Raw genomic sequence first — 22,545 nt, forward strand, 5'->3', positions numbered from 1 at the left:
CATGAAGTGGAACGACATTTATTGGATATTTCAAACTTTTTTAACAAATCAAAAACTGAAAAATTGGGCGTGCAAAATTATTCAGCCCCCTTAAGTTAATACTTTGTAGCGCCACCTTTTGCTGCGATTACAGCTGTAAGTCGCTTGGGGTATGTCTCTATCAGTTTTGCATATCGAGAGACTGAAATTTTTTCCCATTCCTCCTTGCAAAACAGCTCGAACTCAGTGAGGTTGGATGGAGAGCATTTGTGAACAGCAGTTTTCAGTTCTTTCCACAGATTCTCGATTGGATTCAGGTCTGGACTTTGACTTGGCCATTCTAACACCTGGATATGTTTATTTTTGAACCATTCCATTGTAGATTTTGCTTTATGTTTTGGATCATTGTCTTGTTGGAAGACAAATCTCCGTCCCAGTCTCAGGTCTTTTGCAGACTCCATCAGGTTTTCTTCCAGAATGGTCCTGTATTTGGCTCCATCCATCTTCCCATCAATTTTAACCATCTTCCCTATCCCTGCTGAAGAAAAGCAGGCCCAAACCATGATGCTGCCACCACCATGTTTGACAGTGGGGATGGTGTGTTCAGGGTGTTGCTTTTACGCCAAACATAACGTTTTGCATTGTTGCCAAAAAGTTCAATTTTGGTTTCATCTGACCAGAGCACCTTCTTCCACATGTTTGGTCTGTCTCCCAGGTGGCTTGTGGCAAACTTTAAATGACATTTGTTATGGATATCTTTAAGAAATGGCTTTCTTCTTGCCACTCTTCCATAAAGGCCAGATTTGTGCAATATACGACTGATTGTTGTCCTATGGACAGAGTCTCCCACCTCAGCTGTAGATCTCTGCAGTTCATCCAGAGTGATCATGGGCCTCTTGGCTGCATCTCTGATCAGTCTTCTCCTTGTATGAGCTGAAAGTTTAGAGGGACGGCCAGGTCTTGGTAGATTTGCAGTGGTCTGATACTCCTTCCATTTCAATATTATCGCTTGCACAGTTCTCCTTGGGATGTTTAAAGCTTGGGAAATCTTTTTGTATCCAAATCCGGCTTTAAACTTCTTCACAACAGTATCTCGGACCTGCCTGGTGTGTTCCTTGTTCTTCATGATGCTCTCTGCGCTTTTAACGGACCTCTAAGACTATCACAGTGCAGGTGCATTTATACGGAGACTTGATTACACACAGGTGGATTGTATTTATCATCATTAGTCATTTAGGTCAACATTGGATCATTCAGAGATCCTCACTGAACTTCTGGAGAGAGTTTGCTGCACTGAAAGTAAAGGGGCTGAATAATTTTGCACGACCAATTTTTCAGGTTTTGATTTGTTAAAAAAGTTTGAAATATCCAATAAATGTTGTTCCACTTCATGATTGTGTCCCACTTGTTGTTGATTCTTTACAAAAAAAATAAAGTTTTATATCTTTATGTTTGAAGCCTGAAATGTGGCAAAAGTTCGCAAAGTTCAAGGGGGCCGAATACTTTCGCAAGGCACTGTATATTTGAGTGTCTAGTTTGAGAAACAGACGCCTCACAAGTCCTCAACTGGCAGCTTCATTAAATAGCACCCGCAAAACACCAGTCTCAACGTCAACAGTGAAGAGGCGACTCCAGGATGCTGGCCTTTTAGGCAGAGTAGCAAGGAAAAATCCATATCTCAGACTGGCCAATAAAAAGAAAAGATTAAGATGAGCAGAACAGACACTGGACAGAGGAACTCTGCCTAGAAGGCCAGGTTGCCATATCGAATCCCCGAGCTGACAAAGTAAAAATATGTTGTTCTGCCCCTGAACAAGGCAGTTAACCCACTGTTCCTAGGCTGTCATTGTAAATAAGAATGTGTTCTTAACTGACTTGCCTAGTTAAATAAAAAGGTAAAAAAATAATAATAAAAAATTGTCCTCTTGCTCAGTTGTGCACCGGTGCCTCCCACTCTTTCTATTCTGATTAGAGCCAGTTTGCACTGTTCTGTGAAGGGAGTAGTACAAAGCGTTGTACGAGATCTTCAGTTTCTTGGCAATTTCTCGCATGGAATAGCCTTCATTTCTCAGAACAAGAATAGACTGATGAGTTTCAGAAGAAAGTTATTTGTTTCTGGCCATTTGAGCATGTAATTGAACCCACAAATTCTGATGCTTCAGATACTCAACTAGTCTAAAGAAGGCCAGTTTTATTGCTTCTTTAATCTGAACAGTTTTCAGCTGTGCTAACATAATTGCAAAAGGGTTTTCTAATGATCAGTCAGTCTTTTAAAATGAGAAACTTGGATTAGCTAACACAACGTACCATTGGAACACAGGAGTGATGGTTGCTGATAATGGGCCTCTGCACGCTTATGTAGATATTCCATAAAAATACAAATCTGGCGTTTCCAGCTACAATAGTAATTTACAACATTAACAATGTCTACACTGTATTTCTGATCAATTTGATGTTATTTTAAATTGACAATTTTTTGCTTTTCTTTCAAAAACAAGGATATTTCTAAGTGACCCCAAACTTTTGAACGGCAGTGTATATATGTTTTATTGTCACACACTGGATAGGTGCAATGAAATGTGTTGTTTTACAGGGTCAGCCATAGTAGTACAGCGTCCCTGGACGCAAAATAGGGTTAAATGCCCTGCTCAAGGGCACAGATTTTATTTTTTTACCTTGTCGACTCGGGTATTCGAACTGCTGAAATTACTATGAACATTCAGGCCTGGCTGAAGAGGATTACACTGACTTCAGTGGGTCTATTCATGTTCCTGTGATAATACACTGAGCTTGACGAGATTACTTTCCCATTGCTTCCATATGCAGGGCTTGGCCACCCAAATAGCCCTGCACATGCACCGTATCAAAGGCTTCCGATAGCACCCAGGTTAGCCACTCGCTTCATTCTCTTTGAAATGGGGCAAATTATCCCAGTCTATTGAAAGAGAAATTGGCCCTCTCTGTGGCTGAGCTTCTTGGTCTCACCCCCACTGCTCAACACAAGAGAGCATGGAGGCGGCCCTGGCAGCACCACATTAAAGGCCAGATTAAGGCCGACTCTGGTGTGTGATTAAACAGGAGAGGAAGAAGAGGGAGGACGGAGAGGATTATCCCGGGTATAAGCAGTGCTCAATTTCAACTCCACTAAGATGACACAGAGAGGCAGATGAGAAGACAGGGAATGAAGATGAAGGATTTGAGCTGAGCTTTGGGCACAGAGAGAACCAAGTAGTCTGGGATGAGAGTGATAGTGGATAGAGACTCAGTCCCGCTGAGGGAATAGGGTCCAAGCCAGGAGCTTGGATCTCTGGATAAGCACTGATAGAGCAGTCAGACACAACCCAGGCCAAGTGCTGGCACCCAGTCAACACTGAACTGGTTTTGCGTTTCAAATCAGACATCTTCACCAAGCAGCCCAATAGACCAGTCTCCCACTTGGAAAACCCAACAGCAGCATGACATACTGTATCTGGACCTATATGATTTAGGTCAGCAATTCTCAACTGGTGAGTCAAGACTTAAATTTGGTTCACGGTAGTTTAAGTGGGTCCTGGATGTCAGCTTTTTTTGTTAAATGTTTTTTTCTTCTATACAAAACGTATACATAAACACACACATACCACTCCAGTCTGAACATAAGACTTACATTTGTTAATAATTTAATCTCTGATAAAAAATGTCTTCAATCACAGTATTTTCATTATAGAGCTAACAGCAGCGATATTTTGGTTGATTTTGTGTCCAAAGTCAGTGAATTTATTAACATTCTTCATCAAGAATATGGGCACCATTGTATTATTGTCAATGAAAGAGGTGGGAATGTTGTTAACTTGTTATAACTGATACATTTACTATCAATATAGCATAAAAAAAATAGCTTGCAGATTGTAATTTGGTGATTCTTTTTCCACAATGCGAATATTGCATCGCGACCGAGACAACCTGGTTCGATTTTGTTCCCCAAGCAAAACCAGTTGAAACCCACTGATCTTGGTTTTACAAGATAGACAGTAAACAACTTGACCTTATGTAGGGTAAACAAAGTCCCAATATGATATATATGTGGGAGTATGTAAGCTCAGGTGGGACAGTTATCATTTGCAACAGCAGCAACATCGACTATGACCATTTCCTTTGGTTATTTTAATGAGAGTTAAATGAGTTCCACTGGGAAGGGGAACATGAGCCAGGATTAAGTGCTGTCTTTAGTCTCCAGCCTCATGCTTTCACCAGTCAGGCACAGAGAGGAGCAAGAGGAAGAATGAATAATGAATGAAGCCATAGTACAGAGTGTACTATATTACCAGAACATAGTCCGCCACATTAATCAATGCGCTTCATGGCATGCATAAGCATAGTACATACCCTGGTAAACATGCAAATAAACACAACTACCCAGCATATATAGGGCTGAAAATTACGAGACGGAGCTCCTTCTAGTGGCTGAACGATGCAACTTGGGGTGACCTGCTGGGTGGGGGAGAGGATCCAGTCACCCAGATAAGCCACCAAATGACATGATTACTTCACAACACATCAAGTTTACATTTGTTAAAATCTTACAGTTGCCTCAAAGTCAATTGGCAGTACTGTGAGGCTTATTTTGGTTGTAGGGGCCTTTGCACATATAGAAAAGAGGATTTGTCTTATCCAATTTCATTCCTAATGCAAATCAGTTTATGTATCAGGGATAATGGGCAGATCACCCATCCACTGTTCTGCCTGCCATGGAATTCATTCCATTTTATGAAGGTAGGCGGAGGGAGAACATGTAGAGCAGAGATGTCAAATACAAGTGGCCCATTTCCTAATCAAGTATATGAAACCTGCTCTTGACCGCTCAACCAGCTGAATTGCTTATGGGCTTGAAAGCCAAATCAGCACTTCTGTGAATTCTGCAAACAAGAGAGCCCAAGGCAGAGCAAAATGAAAGACCATAGTTCCACACAAGCCATTAAACGATAGAATTCTTCAAAGTTCACTTGATCGGAAGAGCATTACACTGGATGAGCACTCTAAACTCATGATGTGGTTAGGGGGAATGTGAACCTTCTTTCACTGAGGCTACACATTACATATCAAAGATACCGTTCCCTTCGGCTTTAAAATGCCACTGAGTTACGTAGGGTTTAGTTTTCATAACGCTGCAAAGAAACGTATTCTAAGATCCGGAGACAATGAATAAATAAAGAAATACCAAAATGGCATCGTGACCCAACAGGGCTGTGCCGAGTCACCTAGCGGGACAGTGACATGCAGAGGCCATTGATTTTGAAAACTTGTCTGTCCCCACCGTGAATCCCTTCAGGAAAAAAGACACGTACACAAGCATAACCCATACAAACATGGACACCCGTACACACTTACCACACACACACACACCTCTCAAAAAGGTCACAGACAGACATACATCTAAAATAGCCACAGTATCAAAACATGATTACGAAGTCATTGCATTTTCATTTGGTAAAACCTGCACTGTACACCTAGGCCTTTCACCATTGACAAACCACACAAAAGATAAACTATTCAACAATGGCAATCACAAATGGCAAAATGGAGGAAGGATCTCAAATCATCTTGCTCAGCAAAGAAAGGAGGAAATGTGCTTTGTTGCAAAATAACTTTGTTAAAGCAGCCTTGATGTGTGGTCACATAACTCAGCCAGATGTGCAGGGCTCAAATTCTATGAACAGACAAAACCATGTTCGACGTTGACACACTGCTAATTTACTCACATGGTCCAATGACTTCACAACACATTGATATTACCGAACAGTGGCACTGCCAGGTAATAACTGCATCATATAGCCTAGACTTACATTAGAATTGATTCTGCTAGGTCAAGGAGAGAGTTGCACAAACAAATGCTTTCATACTTCAAAATATAATGGAAGGTTTACAAGGTTAACAGCCTTCCAACAACTTGGCTATGCATCCAGCTATAAAAAGGACACTTGACATTAAAAAACAGATAGTGTGCACTTTTCAGGTTTGCGTTTCCAGCTGAAGAGTTTAATTGTGGAGATGTGACAGGTATCTCTTTGCCCCAGTGCAGAGCACTGAAAAAACAACTATTGGATGAGCCGTACAATATTGCGATTCACATCACATGTGATTTCATACTGACCTTCCCTTAGGCAAGCAGAAGCTCAATGGAAGCAGTAGACTGGATAGTTGTTACAATCATGGATGGATATTATAGCTTTGTCATGCAAAGAATAATAACATCCCCTCAACATAACGCTTCCCTAATGGTCATACAGAACCTAATAGCAGACATACACAACAGCAATTCATTCTAGCTCAGAGCAGGGTTTGGCTGACCAAATGCAATAATGGTTTCCCTGCAGGGAGATCCTTAATGATTGCCTTCTCTTGACCAAATCGTGAGTGCCAATGACACATAACAGGCCTAGACAGCAGCACAATGAGAGTGCATCTATCCAGTTTGACCCTCAGAGCCCACTGTGTGTGTCACTGGGGCACTAGATCATTTGACCACAGTGAGTCTTTCAGTACCTTACAATGTCTATGAAAATGAGAGTATCCTCAAAGAATATGTTGGATTACAGTCAGTTACACAAACATAATTAAAAAAATTACTTTGAGCTGCAATTGTCTGCTGAGTATGTTGTAACCGAGCATGTGTAAACCTCTTCAGGCTGAAATGTGAGACTGTTGTGGCTGCCATAGTGAGTTAATGGAGTGGAATTGCCACTGCATCCCCTTGTGGCAGAGATCATTGTTTAACAAAAATCTCTCAGTGGCAGGAGAAGTGAACAGTCCCTTTGCTGCTTGCAGCTGTGTAGTCCTGAAACGGCTCTTTCTTCATCACTCTGTTTGGGATCAGAATAACAACCCCAATCCTCGTTAGTAGCACTGACTGCACTGTTACCTGCCCATGCCAGACAGCTGCATGAAGAAAAAAACACAACCATTAGGCTACTTGTGGGACATGTCAAGCTGTCATTGTCACTTCACGCTTGTGCTCTTCAACTTCATTGTCTGATAATGTACGAGAACATATTAGAAACCAAGAAAACTAGCAAACATAAGCTGGCTAACCGTACAACTAGAGCTGGCACTGATGGCAATTGGTTGTATTTCCGCTAACGCGTCGTTGACGAGCACAGAGTTGATTAGTAGAAGTAAATTGGCTGGTTAGCTAGCCAATTAAAAATCACAGTTTGACTACTATTGCACAAACCAATTGATTAAATAAACTATTGTGTAATACCATGTGGCTATTCCTACCTGAATGCTGGGTGAATATATTAATTGCTGGGTCCGGCACGTTAACGGCAGCAACCCTGCCTGGCGGTGTTCCAGTGCTAACGTTACTGACTTCCCGGGGTCTCCTCCCGGCATTTCCCCTGTTCCCCTTCCCCGGGTGTTGCTGCTGTTGTTGTGGCGGTGGCAGCCCTGTCGAAGTCCCCTCACCAACGCGGCCTACCTGTTGTCCCATCCCCGCAGTTCAGTGTAAAGATGTTCGGGACGAAGCTATCCAACTCTGCACACTCCCAGTTCACATCCTCCAATTATGGAGCGGCCTGTTCAGAAGTCTTCCTCAACCCGTCTCCTAGCTAGCAGGCTGACGTTAGCTGTTAGCTATATCGTTGTGAAACCCACCCACCTTGCCTCAAACAATAAAGCAAAAGTCTGATAAATCACTGAAAACAACTCTCTGCCAACGGCCCGTGGGATCTCGAGACAGTAATATTCGGTCCCCCACGTCCGAGTTTCTATGAAATATGGAGCCTTTCTTCAGGGTCGTTTCGCCGTGCTCCGGCCACTGCGCGCCCCCTCTGCCGCCGCCATCTTTACCGCAGAATAGAGCTTGCTATTTCGCAAAGAAGGGGGGGTTCACCCTTCACCAAACTCCATTCCCATCCCTGTCCCCAACATTACTAGGACCTCCGAGCCACTAGGCGGACAGCTCGAGGACCAACCATAGACCCTCTGTCGAGATTCGCTAGACCAACTACTATCATGATTGCATTGTTCACAACTTTTATGTATGAAGTAAAACCTCTGGAAAAACGAAATGTCTATTGTTCAACGTTAGAATATACACTCTTGAAATACTGTCATAACATTGACCAAATGTTATTTGTGTGAAAGCCATTTCTACCAAAGAACACTTAAAAAGACAACCTATGGCTGTTTTCTTTTGGCAGTGACAGTTCGGCTCCATACCACTGACTTGACAGCTAATGTTTCATGCCTCTGTATGTCGTCGTCGTCCCCCCACCCTCCCTATTCCTAGTGTACATATTGGTGTGATTTCATGGATAGGATCCCACATCTGTGATTTGAACTGACTACATTTTATATTAAATCAAATCAAATTGTATTTGTCACATGCGCCGAATACAACTTACCGTGAAATGCTTACAAGCCCTTAACCAACAATGCAGTTTTAAGAAAATAGAGCTAAGAAAATATTGACTAAATAATTTAAAACAAATAAAAGTAACACAATAAAAGAACAATAACGAGGCTATATACAGGGGGTACCGGTACAGGTTGGTCGAGGTAATTTGTATGTGTAGGTAGGGGTAAAGTGACTATGCATAGATAATTAACAGCGAGTAGCAGCAGTGTAAAAACAAAAGGGTGGCCATTTGATTAATAAATATTAACAATAAACTTTATGACAAAAAACATTTAGCAAAATCCATTCAAATTTGTATTGTCTTGACATTGTACATTTCACAATATTCTATATATGGAAAGTATATCAAAAACCGGAACTGTTATTTTAAAGTAAAAAAATGTTGCAGTCTCAATTCTAACCCAGGGTTTGGTTTAAAGACCAAAAATATAGATTTATAGCTTTATTTTCAACCTGACATATACCTAATGCACTGTAATGGTAAATATTATACAACATATCTCGTATAATACCAAATAAATGTTTCAAACACTAGAACTCCATAAATGTATCAAGCAAAATAGAGGAATGTCAATCTCTGTTCAAAAATAGAAATATCTGAACAAAAGTATCACTCATTTTCTAAATGATCAAAAGAGCATCATAATAATCTCAAAAGTGGGCTCGAAATAACCACTGAAATACGACCACAAATAGTAAACAGTCTCCCAATTACAATACAGGCTGAAGTAGTCTTGCAACAAAATCTCTTGATAGGATATATATAAACACACACATTCACACACACGTTTCTCTATATAACAATGTTTTGTTAACGGTCCTTCTTAAATAATTACTTATGAGTAAAATAGATTGTCATGAGAAACAAGTGGGAATTCAAAAATGTTACATTACAGCGCCATCTGGTGGTTTAAATTATCACCATACATGGTTTGAGTCTAAAACAAAAACTGTTCCATAGAGAGACAATCACAAAATGACAAGTCAGACTCATGGATTGAAGCTGAAATTGAATCCCTAATTTACAGCATTAATGGCAACAGTTAGTGTAATCGTGTCATTTCTGCCAAAAGCAAATAATGCACTAGTGTATATTTAGGCATTGGCACTAATCAAGTAAATAAACAATACATGCATCAGTCATACTGATAATGAATGGCAACATCAGAGCAGCCAGGTGCAACAGCAGTGCAGTTTCCACCAACTCAAGGTCAGGTGTGGAATTTCTGATTGGTATAGGAACACTTTCAATATTGCTTTTGAATAAATACATATTCTTAATTAACATGAATCTTTGTGTAAGGCTTCACATCTGACAAAACATTCATAGCACTAAACACAGAGCAAACGTATCTCCATTTTGTTGAATAAGCTAACATCTCCATAAGGGTCGGGCTCACTTCAGAATTGAAATGGAGAATGCCTCAAATTCCAATTTAAATGTTGAATTTAAATAGTAAACAGAAAACAAAATTGCAATTCAAACTTGACTGAAAGGAAATGTAATTGAGTTCAGAGAAATTCAAATGCCTCTATTCTATATTAGGTGGTCTATACAAATATACATATTGGACATGAAACATGTCATTATATACATGCATATAGAATTGTTAAAACAATTGATTTTTCAGGACAAACTGAATGATCAAGGGAAACAACCTGTAAGTGAATATTCAAAGTTTTTGTATTTCATTAAATTGAATAAATTTTGTTCAATGAGGAAAATACATTTCCCAGAATGCATTAGTGTAACCCTGCAGTTGACCCTGAGGACTTCAAAAACAAGCCAAACAAATGAAATGGTTGGCAAAAATATAATTGGCTATTCTAAGCACCAAAGTTATAAACATTATTTCCAGAGAAAAGTTATTATTTGGTGTCTGGAACTGTGAGATTCAATGAAACTTATGTTGTATGACGAGTGAAATTTCCTTGGATTACTTTCTGTCACACAAACTCTACATCCCGTGGAGTGCAGCCAATTCAACTCTAATTTCAACTCATGAGTTGAATGGGAGTTAATTTCAAACTGAAATGAGCCCAACGCTGATCTCCATCAACATGACTTAAAACCCCTTGGAGACTAGACGACACAAAATACAGTGGCTGAACATTTGAAATGTCTGGGTTCATAAAAAAAAAAAAAAAAAAGTAAAAGTAAATTATTTGCTAAATATATAACTGCATGTTTGCTAAGAGGTTAACTTTTGGGAAAAGCAGCAATTTTACAATTTACCATATTGGCATTGAAAGTGCATTTCAAATGAAAGAATATGGTAATTGTATCCAGGCTGGAAATAAAATTTATAAATAAAAAATAATAATATATATATATATGGTTCACATTTCTGTGCTCTATGTTACCCTGATTTCCAATGGGTTTGTCATGAAACTAAAAGGATAAATAAGGCATCTTTGTGAATGACAGAGGCCATTATATGTCTCACTCACTCCATGCTCTTTCAAATGAATAACGCAGTCTCTCAATATCAGTCAGACTAGTGTAACAGAAAAAAAATTAAGTAAAACAAAAAGTAAAAAGGCTTGAAAGAAACAGGAGGTTGTGCTCTTCCTAAACACATTCAATAGATTGGCGAGTGTTGTCGGTTCAGTAGTTCAATGTGATGTCAGTCACAGCCCCTCAAGAGTCGACTGCTGGGTTGGTCTGGAGGTGACAGCTCCAGGAACGCGGCTTCAGCAGCTCTAGGAAAGAGGGCTAAAAACAAGACAAAAAAAACATGGCATGTAAAGACTTGGTTGAATCTAAGGTTGCATCTCAATTGTTTAAAATATTTACTCTCCTTGATCTGAACAGCTATGAAATATGAGCCTAAAATGAATGTTTTTCCTAGATGTGCAGTGGTGTATACCTCCTGAAGGGGGCAGTAGCGCTGTGCATACCACTCCTGAGAGTAGAGGCAGATGATGACCCCCTGACCGAGGAACAGAGCAGTCCACATGATCACGTTCCAAATTGGGCCTTTTCTCCGGTCATGAAGAATGAAGTTAAACATCACTGCCAGGTGAACAGCACAGTAAAGAAGATGAGCAGTTAGGATTGGGAGTCAGAAAAAAACTTCTGTTTTTATATTGTGTCTGTTGTATTGTAATGAAGGTAAGGTCTTACTTCCGAAGCACATGAAGAGACAGAAGAGGACTGGGTAGAAGAAGCCGAAGCAGATCGCCAAGATGTACTCATGCACTACTGCAGACATAGTGAAGACCAATAACATGCCTGCCGCCCGAAATCTCTTCTTCGACATCTGTCAGGGAGTGGAGTAGGGGGAAAAAAAAAAAACAGACCAGAGGGTTAAGACGGGCATGAACAAAATTAAATCAAAGCTGCTCAACTGGCTTGCTTGTTTGAGATTAGAGTTACACAGCAATGGGAGGGATACTTCATAAGTATTGTAAAAACAGAGAGATTAACATTAATGCCAAGTGCAACAATAACACTCACCCATAGGAAGTCACAGTACACATAGTAATACAGCCAGTCGTGTACCACCACATTCCAGGTGCGGTAGTAATTGGCAAAGGATGTGGAGTTCCACCAATCCTGTGAAGCAAATCAATATATTATTTTAAAAAAAGAACACAGCAAAGAGCTGATTGAGGCAGTGTAGTGAACACTGTGGCACTACTGTGCTGTAGATCTAGTCAGTGATTGACTAAGTGAGTAATATGGCCGAGGAAAGGCATCTGCCTGTGTACCTTGTAAAACATCCTGTCAGCAAACCGCAGCATCTCAGCAAAGGCATTGAGCCAGCAGTGCAGGAAGGCAAAAAAGGCCAAGAAGAGAACCAGAACTCCTAGAGAGAGACACACAGATGACATATGATTTCCCTCCATTCATTCAAATATTTTTGTAGTTAGTTAACAGAATCATCCAGACAGAGTGATCCAGAAGACAATATAGTGAACATGCAGGAGGAATACTGTGGTGCCGATGACACAAGCTACAAGTGAGGATGTGTTGACTGGAGTTACCTGGCAGGATAGAGTTGAACACACACAGGACCATGGCCCGCAGGTCAAACAGTTGCTGGCTGATGCTGCGGAACTGTGGGATGCAGAGGCGCACAAACACATAGTAGGCATAGAAGAGACATCCTAGAACCTGAGAGACGAGAGAGAGAGAAACTACATAAATGAACTGATCTCCTGCTCTTCAACTATGCTCAAGTATTCATTTAGATTCTCAAATCATACCTGTAATAACTTAGAGGCCACATAACTCCACCTGATGGTGGGATTCCTGCAGAGGGAAACAAGAGTTTGAATGTTTACAGAAAGGCAAATAGCGCTCTTGCAGCTGAGTATAACATGCAAGAGGTATGTTAATTTAAACTAGGTCTTATGTCATTCCACTCTGCTTACCTGGGATATTTATCTCTGTAAATAAGGGTGGGAGCAAAGAGGAAGTAGATATAGTGGCTCAGCTGTGGGATGAGTGGAGAGACTGGGGAGGAGCCTGGAGAATAAAAAAATAAATAAAAAAGGGAACTGAATACATCTACAGACAAAAACAATATAAGCTAGTGTATATAAATGATTCATAAAAAAAACAGTTGCTTACTGGATTTGTCTTTTGCCAAAGCCAGAACTTTGGGGACATTCTCCCTGATATAGGAGTGTGCCTTCATCATCAAGCGCACCTGCAGGGAGACAGCACATGTTGTCAACCAATCACAATGCATGTCCATCAGTAGACTGAACATCAATAAAACAAAGAACATGTCATTCCCCGGGCAGTCCTGCATTTGGAGTACCTGTTCCAGGATGATGATGAAGCAGGATGCAGGGGGAAAGCTGTTCTTCACCACCACAAAGGTAGGCAGGAAGCCTAGGCCCAGGCCCTGATAGAGCAGGAAGAGAGCGCCCAGTAGAAGAGACCACAGGGTCCCATGGCGGGACTCATGGTAGTGAGAGGCCCAGGTGTGGAACAGGCTGTAGGGCACCACCAGCACTGAAAGGAACATGCAGATCCAGGTAATCACCACCAGGGGGAACTGTCCAAATACATAGACCAGCAGGTCAAAGTCGAGCACCAATCTGGGGAAGAGGGGGGAATGAAGAGTCAATACACAAGTGGTAGTTTATATTTAAAGAGAGAGATCAGTAAAGAGTCAGTGTTACACCTCACCTGCCTTCATCGATGAAGTCAACCACCAGGGTGCTGAGGATGAAGAGGATCAGCAGGGCAATGAACATGTGGTAGATGGTCCGGATGTGGTTCACTTCAAACAGCTCACTGTGAAACAAGAGACATAGACCATGATAAACATAAGCAATACGGAACCAGCAAGATTTCAGTTTAAGCACAATGTATATAGTGTTCGATGAGGGAGCTTTTTTATCAAAAGCAGTCACACAGTCTATTATTAACTCGTCACTTACTCTAACAAGGACCTCCGGAACACAAACTGTTTGCCTTGGCCCTGGGATGACCCTTGGAGATGCCTAATAGAATAAAAATCATTGACAAAATATTAGTTAAATAGATGTTGACCTCTGACATAGTAAGAGAGTAGGTCAGAAAGGAGAAGGGTGGAAGGCAAAAGGGAGCAGTGAGGAGCTCAATACCTGAGCTTACTCCTCTCTTTATCGGACAGAGGAGGGGAGAAGACAGCAGGGACAGGAGCAGGCTCCAGGCTGGCCGATTCCTCTATCAGACTGTCCATGAACTCCAACACCTGGGAGTCAAACTGCCTCATCAGGTCAAACTTCAAGTGCTGTAAACCAGATACACATCCACAATCAGCAAGTCATAGGGTTCAGTTAAATGAAAAGGACGATTGTGAATTTTTATTTAAATCCATATCATAAAGACAAATATTACATTGACAAACATGTCAGAACAGAAAGTAACCATTTGTAGCTGGAGATAATGATGACCCTTTAAAAATATATATATTTTAAGGATGACCTCATGTCCAGAAAGACTGTGGTGACTGTTCTGTTTGCACAGTAGAAGTTAGTTGACCTTTATACTAAACAAACTGCCCTTAAAAGATCCCTTTAAGAAAACAATAATCCTCTTCCTCATTCTCTCTTCCTCTTACATTGTGTGAAAATAAGGGCGCTCTCTGGGTTTGGGTGTCCTGTACAGTAAAGACAGGACGTGTTAATTTCACCCATCTATTATAATGCGATAAGATGTGAATAACACTTCATAGTTCAGCCAATTACACCATACATGTTTCAAGTGGCCCTCTTCAATTTGCACTTCCCAATTAATTGTGAAACTTTCGTTTGGACACTCAGTCACCGAGGTTGACCCCTACAATGCATTTCAGTAATTTCCTCACTGGTATGCAATACCGATGGACTCAAATCAGACAAGGGTTTGGACGTCATAAAAGCAGAACTGAATCTTGCTGTATCTTTCCATTCTCCAGGCATGAAAGTGGGAAAGATGGAGATTAGAATAGCCTTGGCTCACTGCTAGTTGTTAGCTATTTTTCTAATGCACAAATAATGACAGGATTTGAAAACAAACAGTCAAGGCAAAGCAGCTCGCCAAGTTAAAATGATAATTTTACAGCTCACATAGGCTTAAGGAAAATATTGAATCAGTCCTGTAGGGATTTGGCAGTGCAGAAGCAAGGCACAAAACACTTTAAAAAATATATATGATTATGCACATCCACAAACAGTGACAGAACTAAGAGGAGTTTGTTGAATCATTGGGACTCAAACAATGGATGGGTGACTTGTGAGAACAGACAACATTGTTTGGAGGATTTGACATCAGAACTCAGAATCTAATCACAGGCTCAGAACAAATTTGACCTGCTGACAACACATTCTGTTTTAAGTCTCACCTCTGCTTTCCTCTTCAGTTGGAGTTTCTTGCTGATGAGTCGCTCCACTTCCATTTTTCCTGAAATAGATGGAGAAAATGTCATTTACGCAAAGCAATAAAGCGTGGATCAGGCTTTCGTATTCATTCAGTTCCAAAGTCTACCAGTGCCAGTGAGGAATATAAATCCTAAATGACTTCAGGACCAATACAGTTGCCAGGTTACCCAAGAGGAAGAGGAGGATTAATATAGGCCTACTATGAGTAAACAATACCATGTTAAATATTTACATAAATGCCTAAATCAATATAGCGGGTGGACAATTGGCCATTATTCCCCATGGGAAATAATAAGCACAGTCTCAGGGAACCTTAAGGACAAGGAACAGAGCTAGCTGGGGTGTGGTTAAATCCATTTTTGTCTTCAAACAGGATCAAATGAGTAGTACGCTACCATGTAGCCTTTAGACCGGATATAGTTCTACAGATAACAACCGACCTTTGAATGCTGTTGAAAAATAATTTTATAAGAAATGTAAAAACTTTAATGAACTAGGCAACAGGACAGGTCAGGGAAGTTCCATGAGGCGCTTAGTCATTTGAGAGTCATTGAAGACTGGTCTTGAGAAACAAATGTAACCACTATAAAGACATGACTAGTGAGAAACACCTGCTGGGGTTTAAGGAAGTGCCACTGTACAACCATTCAAACACACCCATGACTGAATGACTGTACTTGGGGTTAATCCAGGTTATCTTCACTCAGAATTTAAACAGGTTTGACCATTGACTATGTGGAAATAAAACAATGACATTTGAGAGCTCAACCCATGACCTAAGAATTGCACCATCTATATCGTGATAATGTCACCCACATAGATCATTCTTACTCATAAGCATAAACACTTTCCAACTGTTCAACCACCTGTGTTGCATTTAGCTCTGACACCTGTTAATCAAGCTCCATTCTCGCACCATTACTGTGGATCTCTCCATTGCAAGGGTTCTCTCCATTGCTGCCCTCTCTACCCATATCATCCAGGTTTGAAATGGTGGACATCTTAGGTAAAGCGCTGCGGCAGCGCAGGACACTGTCATCCCCACTCTCCATCCTGTAAGAGAACAAAATGTTGGATATGTTTACACACACAAATCATATTCACCCGACAAGCTAGATGGAGCTCCACACAATAGTTAAAACAATTAAACTTCCTAGTCTTAAAAAACCTGATAACGCCAAAGTGTGAAAACATCAGTGGCCATTGAATGCATTTTTCAATTAATGTATACAACTGTCAATAGGCTTAAAAATAGTGGAAGACAAGCGATGATCTCTTTGCTTACTTGCTTGATTGCGAACTGACCTCATTGGAACTGAAAGACCTGGTCTGTCAAAAAGTTAGTTGAGGGTCAGCGGACGGTTGTGATTTTCTGAGCATGCCTTGCTAGCTGGCAGCAGTCAGATTTGTACAGAGCCAATAATATAATAATGTTCGAACCATCATGGATAAATTGCTGGCTTGCGCCAGTGATCACAGTGTGCCAGGTATTCAACAACAAGCTATGCTATGCTATGTAGCTAGTGCCCTGGATATACGTCACAAACTTGCTACAATCGAGCTAATCAAGTCACACAAATATCTGTTCTTATGAGAGTTCAAATTCTGTGGTTCCATCGCTCGAGAAAACGTCAGTCAAGCGCGAGCTAACTAGCAAAGCTTGTCTGTCAAGTTCGGCGTTTGGTGTTTTTTTTTGGTTAGCGAGATAAGGAATTGGCTAGCAAGCTATATTGATGCTACTCACCCTTCACTGAGCCGTGTCTTGAAATGAAACCCCCGTGTTAATCTGTTACTTTCAATTTTCATCACATTCTCATCTCTTCAATGTTGAAAAAACGTGATGCGATGATGTCCCTTCTTTTTCTACGCCACCACCCCGCCTCTAAATGACGAGAGGGTCAGTCCCAAATCAATCATCTATAGTCACTCGGCCTATTAGTTTCCCTCTCCAGACCAGGATGCTGGCTGCAACCTAGTCTCAGAGCATTTCACAATATGCTGTAAGTAAATCCGAGCCACTCCATTTAGTATGATATGTTAAGTTTCGTATGGTGTGTATTAATTTGTGGATGTCCGTCATCCATTTCATATGATATATGAGTTACAAATTTGTATGATATGTTATGAATTGCAATTAGTACAATATGCTACGAATTTGAAAAACGTATATGTTAAAAATTCCAATTTGTTGTGGCTAATGTTAGCTAGGTTGCTAGGTTAAGGTTAGGGGAAGGGTTAGCTAACATGCTAAGTAATTGATAAGTAGCTAATTAGCTAAAATGCTAACGTTTTCCATGTCGAGATTCGAATATGTAACATTTGGGATGCTAGACGTTTGCATTACGCTACCATTTAGCCTTTAGACCAGATATAGTTATACAGATAACAACTGACCTTTGAATGCTGTTGAAAAATAATTTTACAAGAAATGTAAAAACTTTAATGAACTGGGCAACAGGACAGATCAGGGAAGTTCCATGAGGTGCTTAGTCATTTGAGAGTCATTGAAGACTGGTCTTGAGAAACAAATGTAACCACTATAAAGACATGACTAGTGAGAAACATCTGCTGGGGTTTAAGCAAGTGCCACTGTACAACCATTCAAACACACCCATGACTGAATGACTGTATCATGATGGTTCAAACATTATTATATTATTGGCTCTGGACAAATCTCTGACTGCTGCCAGCTAGCAAGGCATGCTCAGCAAATCACAACTGTCCGCTGACCCTCAACTAACTTTTTGACAGACCAGGTCTTTCAGTTCCAATGAGGTCAGTTAGCAATCAAGCAAGTAAGCAAAGAGATAATAGCTTGTCTTCCACTGTTTTTATGCCCATTGATAGTTAGGTATACATGAATTGAAAAATGCATTCAGAATTTAAACAGGTTTGACCATTGACTATGTGGAAATAAAACAATGGCATTTGAGAGCTCAACCCATGACCTAAGAATTGCACCATCTATATCCTGATAATGTCACCCCACATAGATCATTCTTACTCATAAGCATAAACACTTTCCAACTGTTCAACCACCTGTTAATCAAGCTCCATTCTTGCACCATTACTGTGGATCTCTCCATTGCAAGGGTTCTCTCCATTGCTGCTCTCTCCACCCATACCATCCAGGTCTGAAATAGTGAAGCGCTGCGGCAGCGCAGGGCACTGTCATCCCCAGGATACTAAAATGCTAAAGTTGTCCATGACGAGATTTGAACATGCAACCTTTGGGATGCTAGACGTTTGCGTTATATATCATTTTTGCCTTAAGTAAGCTTCTGTCTTATGTAACCTTACCAAATGTAACATATAATACTAATGTCAGTTTCCTGGATTTACGTTTACTATATTACGTTTAATCTATGAGACCATGCTGGTATAATGGTAAACATGTGCTATAGCGTGGTGAATTAAATCTGTCTACATGGGTTTCGAGCAATTTGGGAAATTACATTTTATTTTCTGTGCCAAGCTGTCCATGTAAGAGACCTCAGTCAGAAGACACACTGATACTGTCCTCCATAGCTTTAGGCAAAATATCACCAAAGTTATGTTGACCATGGAGAATGGTGAGAGAGAACATTGATAACAGAATGTTAAACAACAGTCTTTGTAAACTACAGTATATAACCTGTCAGAAATGTCCAGTTGATCAACTACTAGCCCATGTTAGGTAAATTAGGCTAATCAGCTATTTAAACCTTGTAGTTATCATGGCCAGATTGTGCCCATGGGGTCCTTGACCCCCAGGGGGACCACATTGATTTTGTTGACTCACTCAGGTATCATATGAACACAGGAGCGATAATGTGTAGAATTACAGGAAATTAGTTTAAAAACTGCAGCCTAGGAAATGTGTGTGACCGACGTGTGTGACCGGACCTTCTCAAATAGTAGTTGAGTACCCCTGGTCTAAAAGCATGGTAGAAGGACCGGATGAGTAATGGGGAAGTGACACCACAAGAGAAAACGCATTCCTACACATAAGTTCTCAATGTATGAATGTGTAACCTACTGCACACTGTCTGTATGAACAACAGTTTTACCCAGCATGGGTTTATTGTCCTGCAAATTATGTTCTGTAATACATACAGCAGCCTACTACAACAGTTTTCCATCATCTTACGAAAACCATTTATATAATTCATTGCACATATTTCGGTTAATTCCATTTGTGACAACAGGGTGTACTACTGTTTACTGCATTTGAGGTATAAACCATAAAATGTGTGCTCAAGTTATTGTAAAGTAAACTGAAGTGACATTTCAAACATTTCAATTTATAACAATTTGAAGTTTAGACCATCCAGATATTGGTGTTCATCAAGACTTCAGGTATTAGTCGACAGGAATAAAAAAACAAGACATCAAATAATAGCAAAGACATACTTACAAAAGCTTAACAATTAAATACAACATCCACATTAATCTAATATGAAGCATATATACACACAGTACATCACTAAGAAAAGTGAATCATTCAAAAAAGATAGAAATGCGGGAGATAAACACAACAGCTTTATATTTTTCTTTATAAAAGACACATATGATAAGATTAACAAATAACTCAAACTACATTTTATTATATAGCTCTAGTTTTTATCACAATTACACAAATGCTAAAGCTATCACACAAAATGATGATATCTCTTTCTTTTGTCCTGAAGAGGAATTGCACCCAAATGTTCTTGACCCATACACTGGTCAGAGCGTGCTGCTTCTCTATGGATAAGCTGAGGCTACAAAAAGCACAAAGGTCCCAGGACAGCTCTGAGGTCTGTGTCCCAGTGGTCTCCCCTTCCCTCCATACGAACATCCCTGAGGGGCAGCAGCTCCATGTCCCCTCTGTGGATCTCTGTGCTTCCCCTCACTCGTACCTCCACCTCCACCTGAGTGACAAACATGGGAAAACAAGCTGAAAATACCTGGCTGTCATTACAGTACACAACATTGTTCTCACATTGCAATGGCCCTGTCGTCTTTTTATTGGTCTTGACTGACATCAAGTGGCCAGGCCATGAATTACAATGGTTGTGTAGAATGAGTTGTTCTGTAGCTGACATAAAACAACAAATGTAATTGGTGTGTATAAAGGGTTACATTGTTCTTTGGGTCTTACTTCACAACCATTCTTCGATACTGTCATATAGCTTGAACCAATCTCCCCACCAGAGTCTCCCAGAAAGTGAAGAACCCTGTTTGTTGCATTTTTCCTGATTTCTCTACTATTGTGGTTAAAAGGGCAGGCGATGGTCAGGTGCTGAGAGGCAGAGTGGCTGTGTAACCGTAGAAATCGGAGCTGGACCACATCAAGACCAGCATACTCAGACTACAGTAGGAGGGGGAAATTATTTGGATCAGTTACAGTAATGTAGTTATAGATGAATTCTAAATGTAACATGCAGTATGTCTTACCTTATAGCCACCATCAAGCTGGCTAAACCACTGGATATACTTTTTTGACATGTTTTTTTCTGGTTCCCATTTTCCTATTATCTATAGAAAGATAAACCACAACATGCCTTTTCAAAATGAAAACAATACGTGTAAGTGAGAAATGGTGTGACCCATAATTGATGCTCACCAGAAAGCCTTCCTTAATATTCTGCTCAAGGGAGAGGCAAAGTTGTAGATAAATCATTCATACTCAGATATTCTGTGCAGCCCCTTTCCCCAGTGTCCTGATGCCAGGACCAGCTACTTACCTGTGACTGGACAGGAGGTATACAGGTCATCCCTCCTGCAGTGAAGTTACAGAAGACTTGCACGGCATCAAATGGGCAGCCCTGGTTAGGGTCCATGTAGAAGTGTCCTGGAAAGATCCGACTTTGTTAGTTTTACAAAACACATTACTGGACAAATGACTCTAGCTGTAAAAAGGAGGAGAGGAGGTTGGCTTTCACTAGATCTGTTACCTACATCAGCTCAGTGTTCAGTCTAACTGCTACCTGCTGAGCTCTACTCACCATCCTGCAGGTGTGGACGAATCAGCCCCAGCTCGTGGCAGGTGGTTGCAGGGCTGTCTTTGCTGCCCTGAGGCCAGCTGATGGAGCTGCTTGGCTTCTGGTCAGGCAGTGAGGTAAGCGTTCTCCTGGTCATGGCCCGAGTTTGCTGGGAAAACAGGGCCATCCAAAAACCGACTCACAATAGGTTTTACTAAAAAATAAAGACTGATACATCATCAAATCACATTTTATTTGGTCACATGCTTCGTAAACAACAGGTGTAGACTAACAGTGAAATTATTACTTATGGACCCTTCCCAACAATGTAGAGAAATAATAGAAAAGTAAAATACATATTAATATATTTAATTATAAATACACAATGAGTAAAGATAACTTGGCTACATACACAGGGTACCAGTACCGAGTCAATGTGCAGGGGTACGAGGTAATTGAGGTAGATATGTACATATAACTAGGACTAAAGTGACAGATAATAAACAGTAGCAGCAGCGTATGTGATGAAACAAAGTTAGTGCAAAAAGGGTCAATGCAGATAGACCAGATAGATATTTGGTTAACTATTTCATTAACTATTTAGCTGTCTTATGGCTTCGGGATAGAAGCTGTTCAGGGTCCTGTTGGTTCCAGACTTGGTGAATTGGTGCCGTTCAGTAGCATAGAAAACAGTCTATGACTTGGGTGGTTGGAGTCTTGGACAATTTTTTGCGCCTTCCTCTATACCGCCCCAGTGATGTACTGGGCTGTACGCACTACCCTCTGTAGTGCCTTCTGGTCGGATGCCAAGCAGTTGCCTAACCGAGCGGTGATGCAGCCAGACAAGATGCTCTCAGTGGAGCAGCTGTTGAACTTTTTCAGGATCTGAGGGCCAATGCCAAATCTTTTAAGCCTTTGTGTTGGTGTGTGTGGACCATGATAGATCCTTAGTGATGTGGACACGGAGGAACTTGAAGCTCTCAACCTGCACCACTAAAGCCCCATCGATGTGAATGGGGACATGCTCTGCCCTCCCTTTCCTGTAGTCCACGATCAGCTCCTTTGTCTTGCTGACGTTGAGGGAAAGATTGATGTTCGTCTGTGATCATGCCTACCACCGTCGTGTCGTCGGCAAACTTAATGATGGTGTTGGAGTTGTACACGGCCACGCAGTCGTGGGTGAACAGGGAGTACAGGAGGGGACTAAGCAAGCACGCACATGTGTTGAGGGTCAGTGTGGCGGATGTGTTGTTACATACCCCGTCAGAAAGTCCAGGATCAAGGTGTTCAGTCCCATGCTCCTTAGCTTAGTGATGAGCTTGAAGGGCACTATGGTGTTGAACGCTGAGCTGTAGTCAA

At 40.9% G+C, this 22,545-nt stretch overlaps 3 protein-coding genes across 15 annotated transcripts in view; all 3 read right to left on the reverse strand.

The window, feature by feature from the left end:
* Positions 1-7,943, reverse strand: part of LOC110524437 (tyrosine-protein kinase ABL2) — a 41,736-nt gene extending 33,793 nt beyond the window's left edge. The window contains exon 1 of one of the 2 annotated variants that reach the window (XM_036978218.2): positions 7,237-7,943. In XM_036978218.2, the coding sequence (XP_036834113.2) occupies positions 7,237-7,447 (211 nt within the window). In that variant the 5' untranslated portion in view covers positions 7,448-7,943. The remainder of the gene's footprint in view (positions 1-7,236) is intronic. The other variant, XM_036978219.2, reaches the window with a different exon arrangement.
* Positions 7,944-8,806: 863 nt separating this feature from the next.
* soat1 (sterol O-acyltransferase 1) lies at positions 8,807-17,664 on the reverse strand. Its single transcript, XM_021604066.3, has 16 exons — positions 16,986-17,664; positions 16,158-16,294; positions 15,205-15,263; positions 13,964-14,112; positions 13,778-13,840; positions 13,524-13,631; positions 13,150-13,432; positions 12,957-13,035; positions 12,758-12,851; positions 12,590-12,635; positions 12,368-12,497; positions 12,092-12,189; positions 11,838-11,936; positions 11,505-11,640; positions 11,248-11,393; positions 8,807-11,093 (listed from the first exon to the last, which is right to left on the reverse strand). The coding sequence occupies exons 1-16, from the start codon at positions 17,045-17,047 to the stop codon at positions 11,019-11,021; spliced, it is 1,764 nt and encodes a 587-aa protein (XP_021459741.3). The 5' UTR covers positions 17,048-17,664; the 3' UTR covers positions 8,807-11,018.
* A 1,620-nt stretch (positions 17,665-19,284) lies between these two features.
* The window catches only part of si:dkey-21p1.3 (uncharacterized), a 35,056-nt gene continuing 31,795 nt past the window's right edge, over positions 19,285-22,545 (reverse strand). For all 12 annotated transcript variants that reach the window (XM_090235740.1, XM_090235739.1, XM_021604065.3 and 9 more), the window contains 5 exons: positions 21,211-21,355; positions 20,950-21,056; positions 20,660-20,740; positions 20,364-20,573; positions 19,285-20,133 (listed from right to left, as the gene is read on the reverse strand). In XM_090235740.1, the coding sequence (XP_090091866.1) occupies positions 19,984-20,133; positions 20,364-20,573; positions 20,660-20,740; positions 20,950-21,056; positions 21,211-21,355 (693 nt within the window). In that variant the 3' untranslated portion in view covers positions 19,285-19,983. The remainder of the gene's footprint in view (positions 20,134-20,363; positions 20,574-20,659; positions 20,741-20,949; positions 21,057-21,210; positions 21,356-22,545) is intronic.

The sequence above is a fragment of the Oncorhynchus mykiss genome, chromosome 5 (genome assembly GCF_057628025.1).
Source record: "Oncorhynchus mykiss isolate SJ-2025 chromosome 5, ASM5762802v1, whole genome shotgun sequence".
Taxonomy (NCBI): Eukaryota; Metazoa; Chordata; class Actinopteri; order Salmoniformes; family Salmonidae; genus Oncorhynchus; species Oncorhynchus mykiss.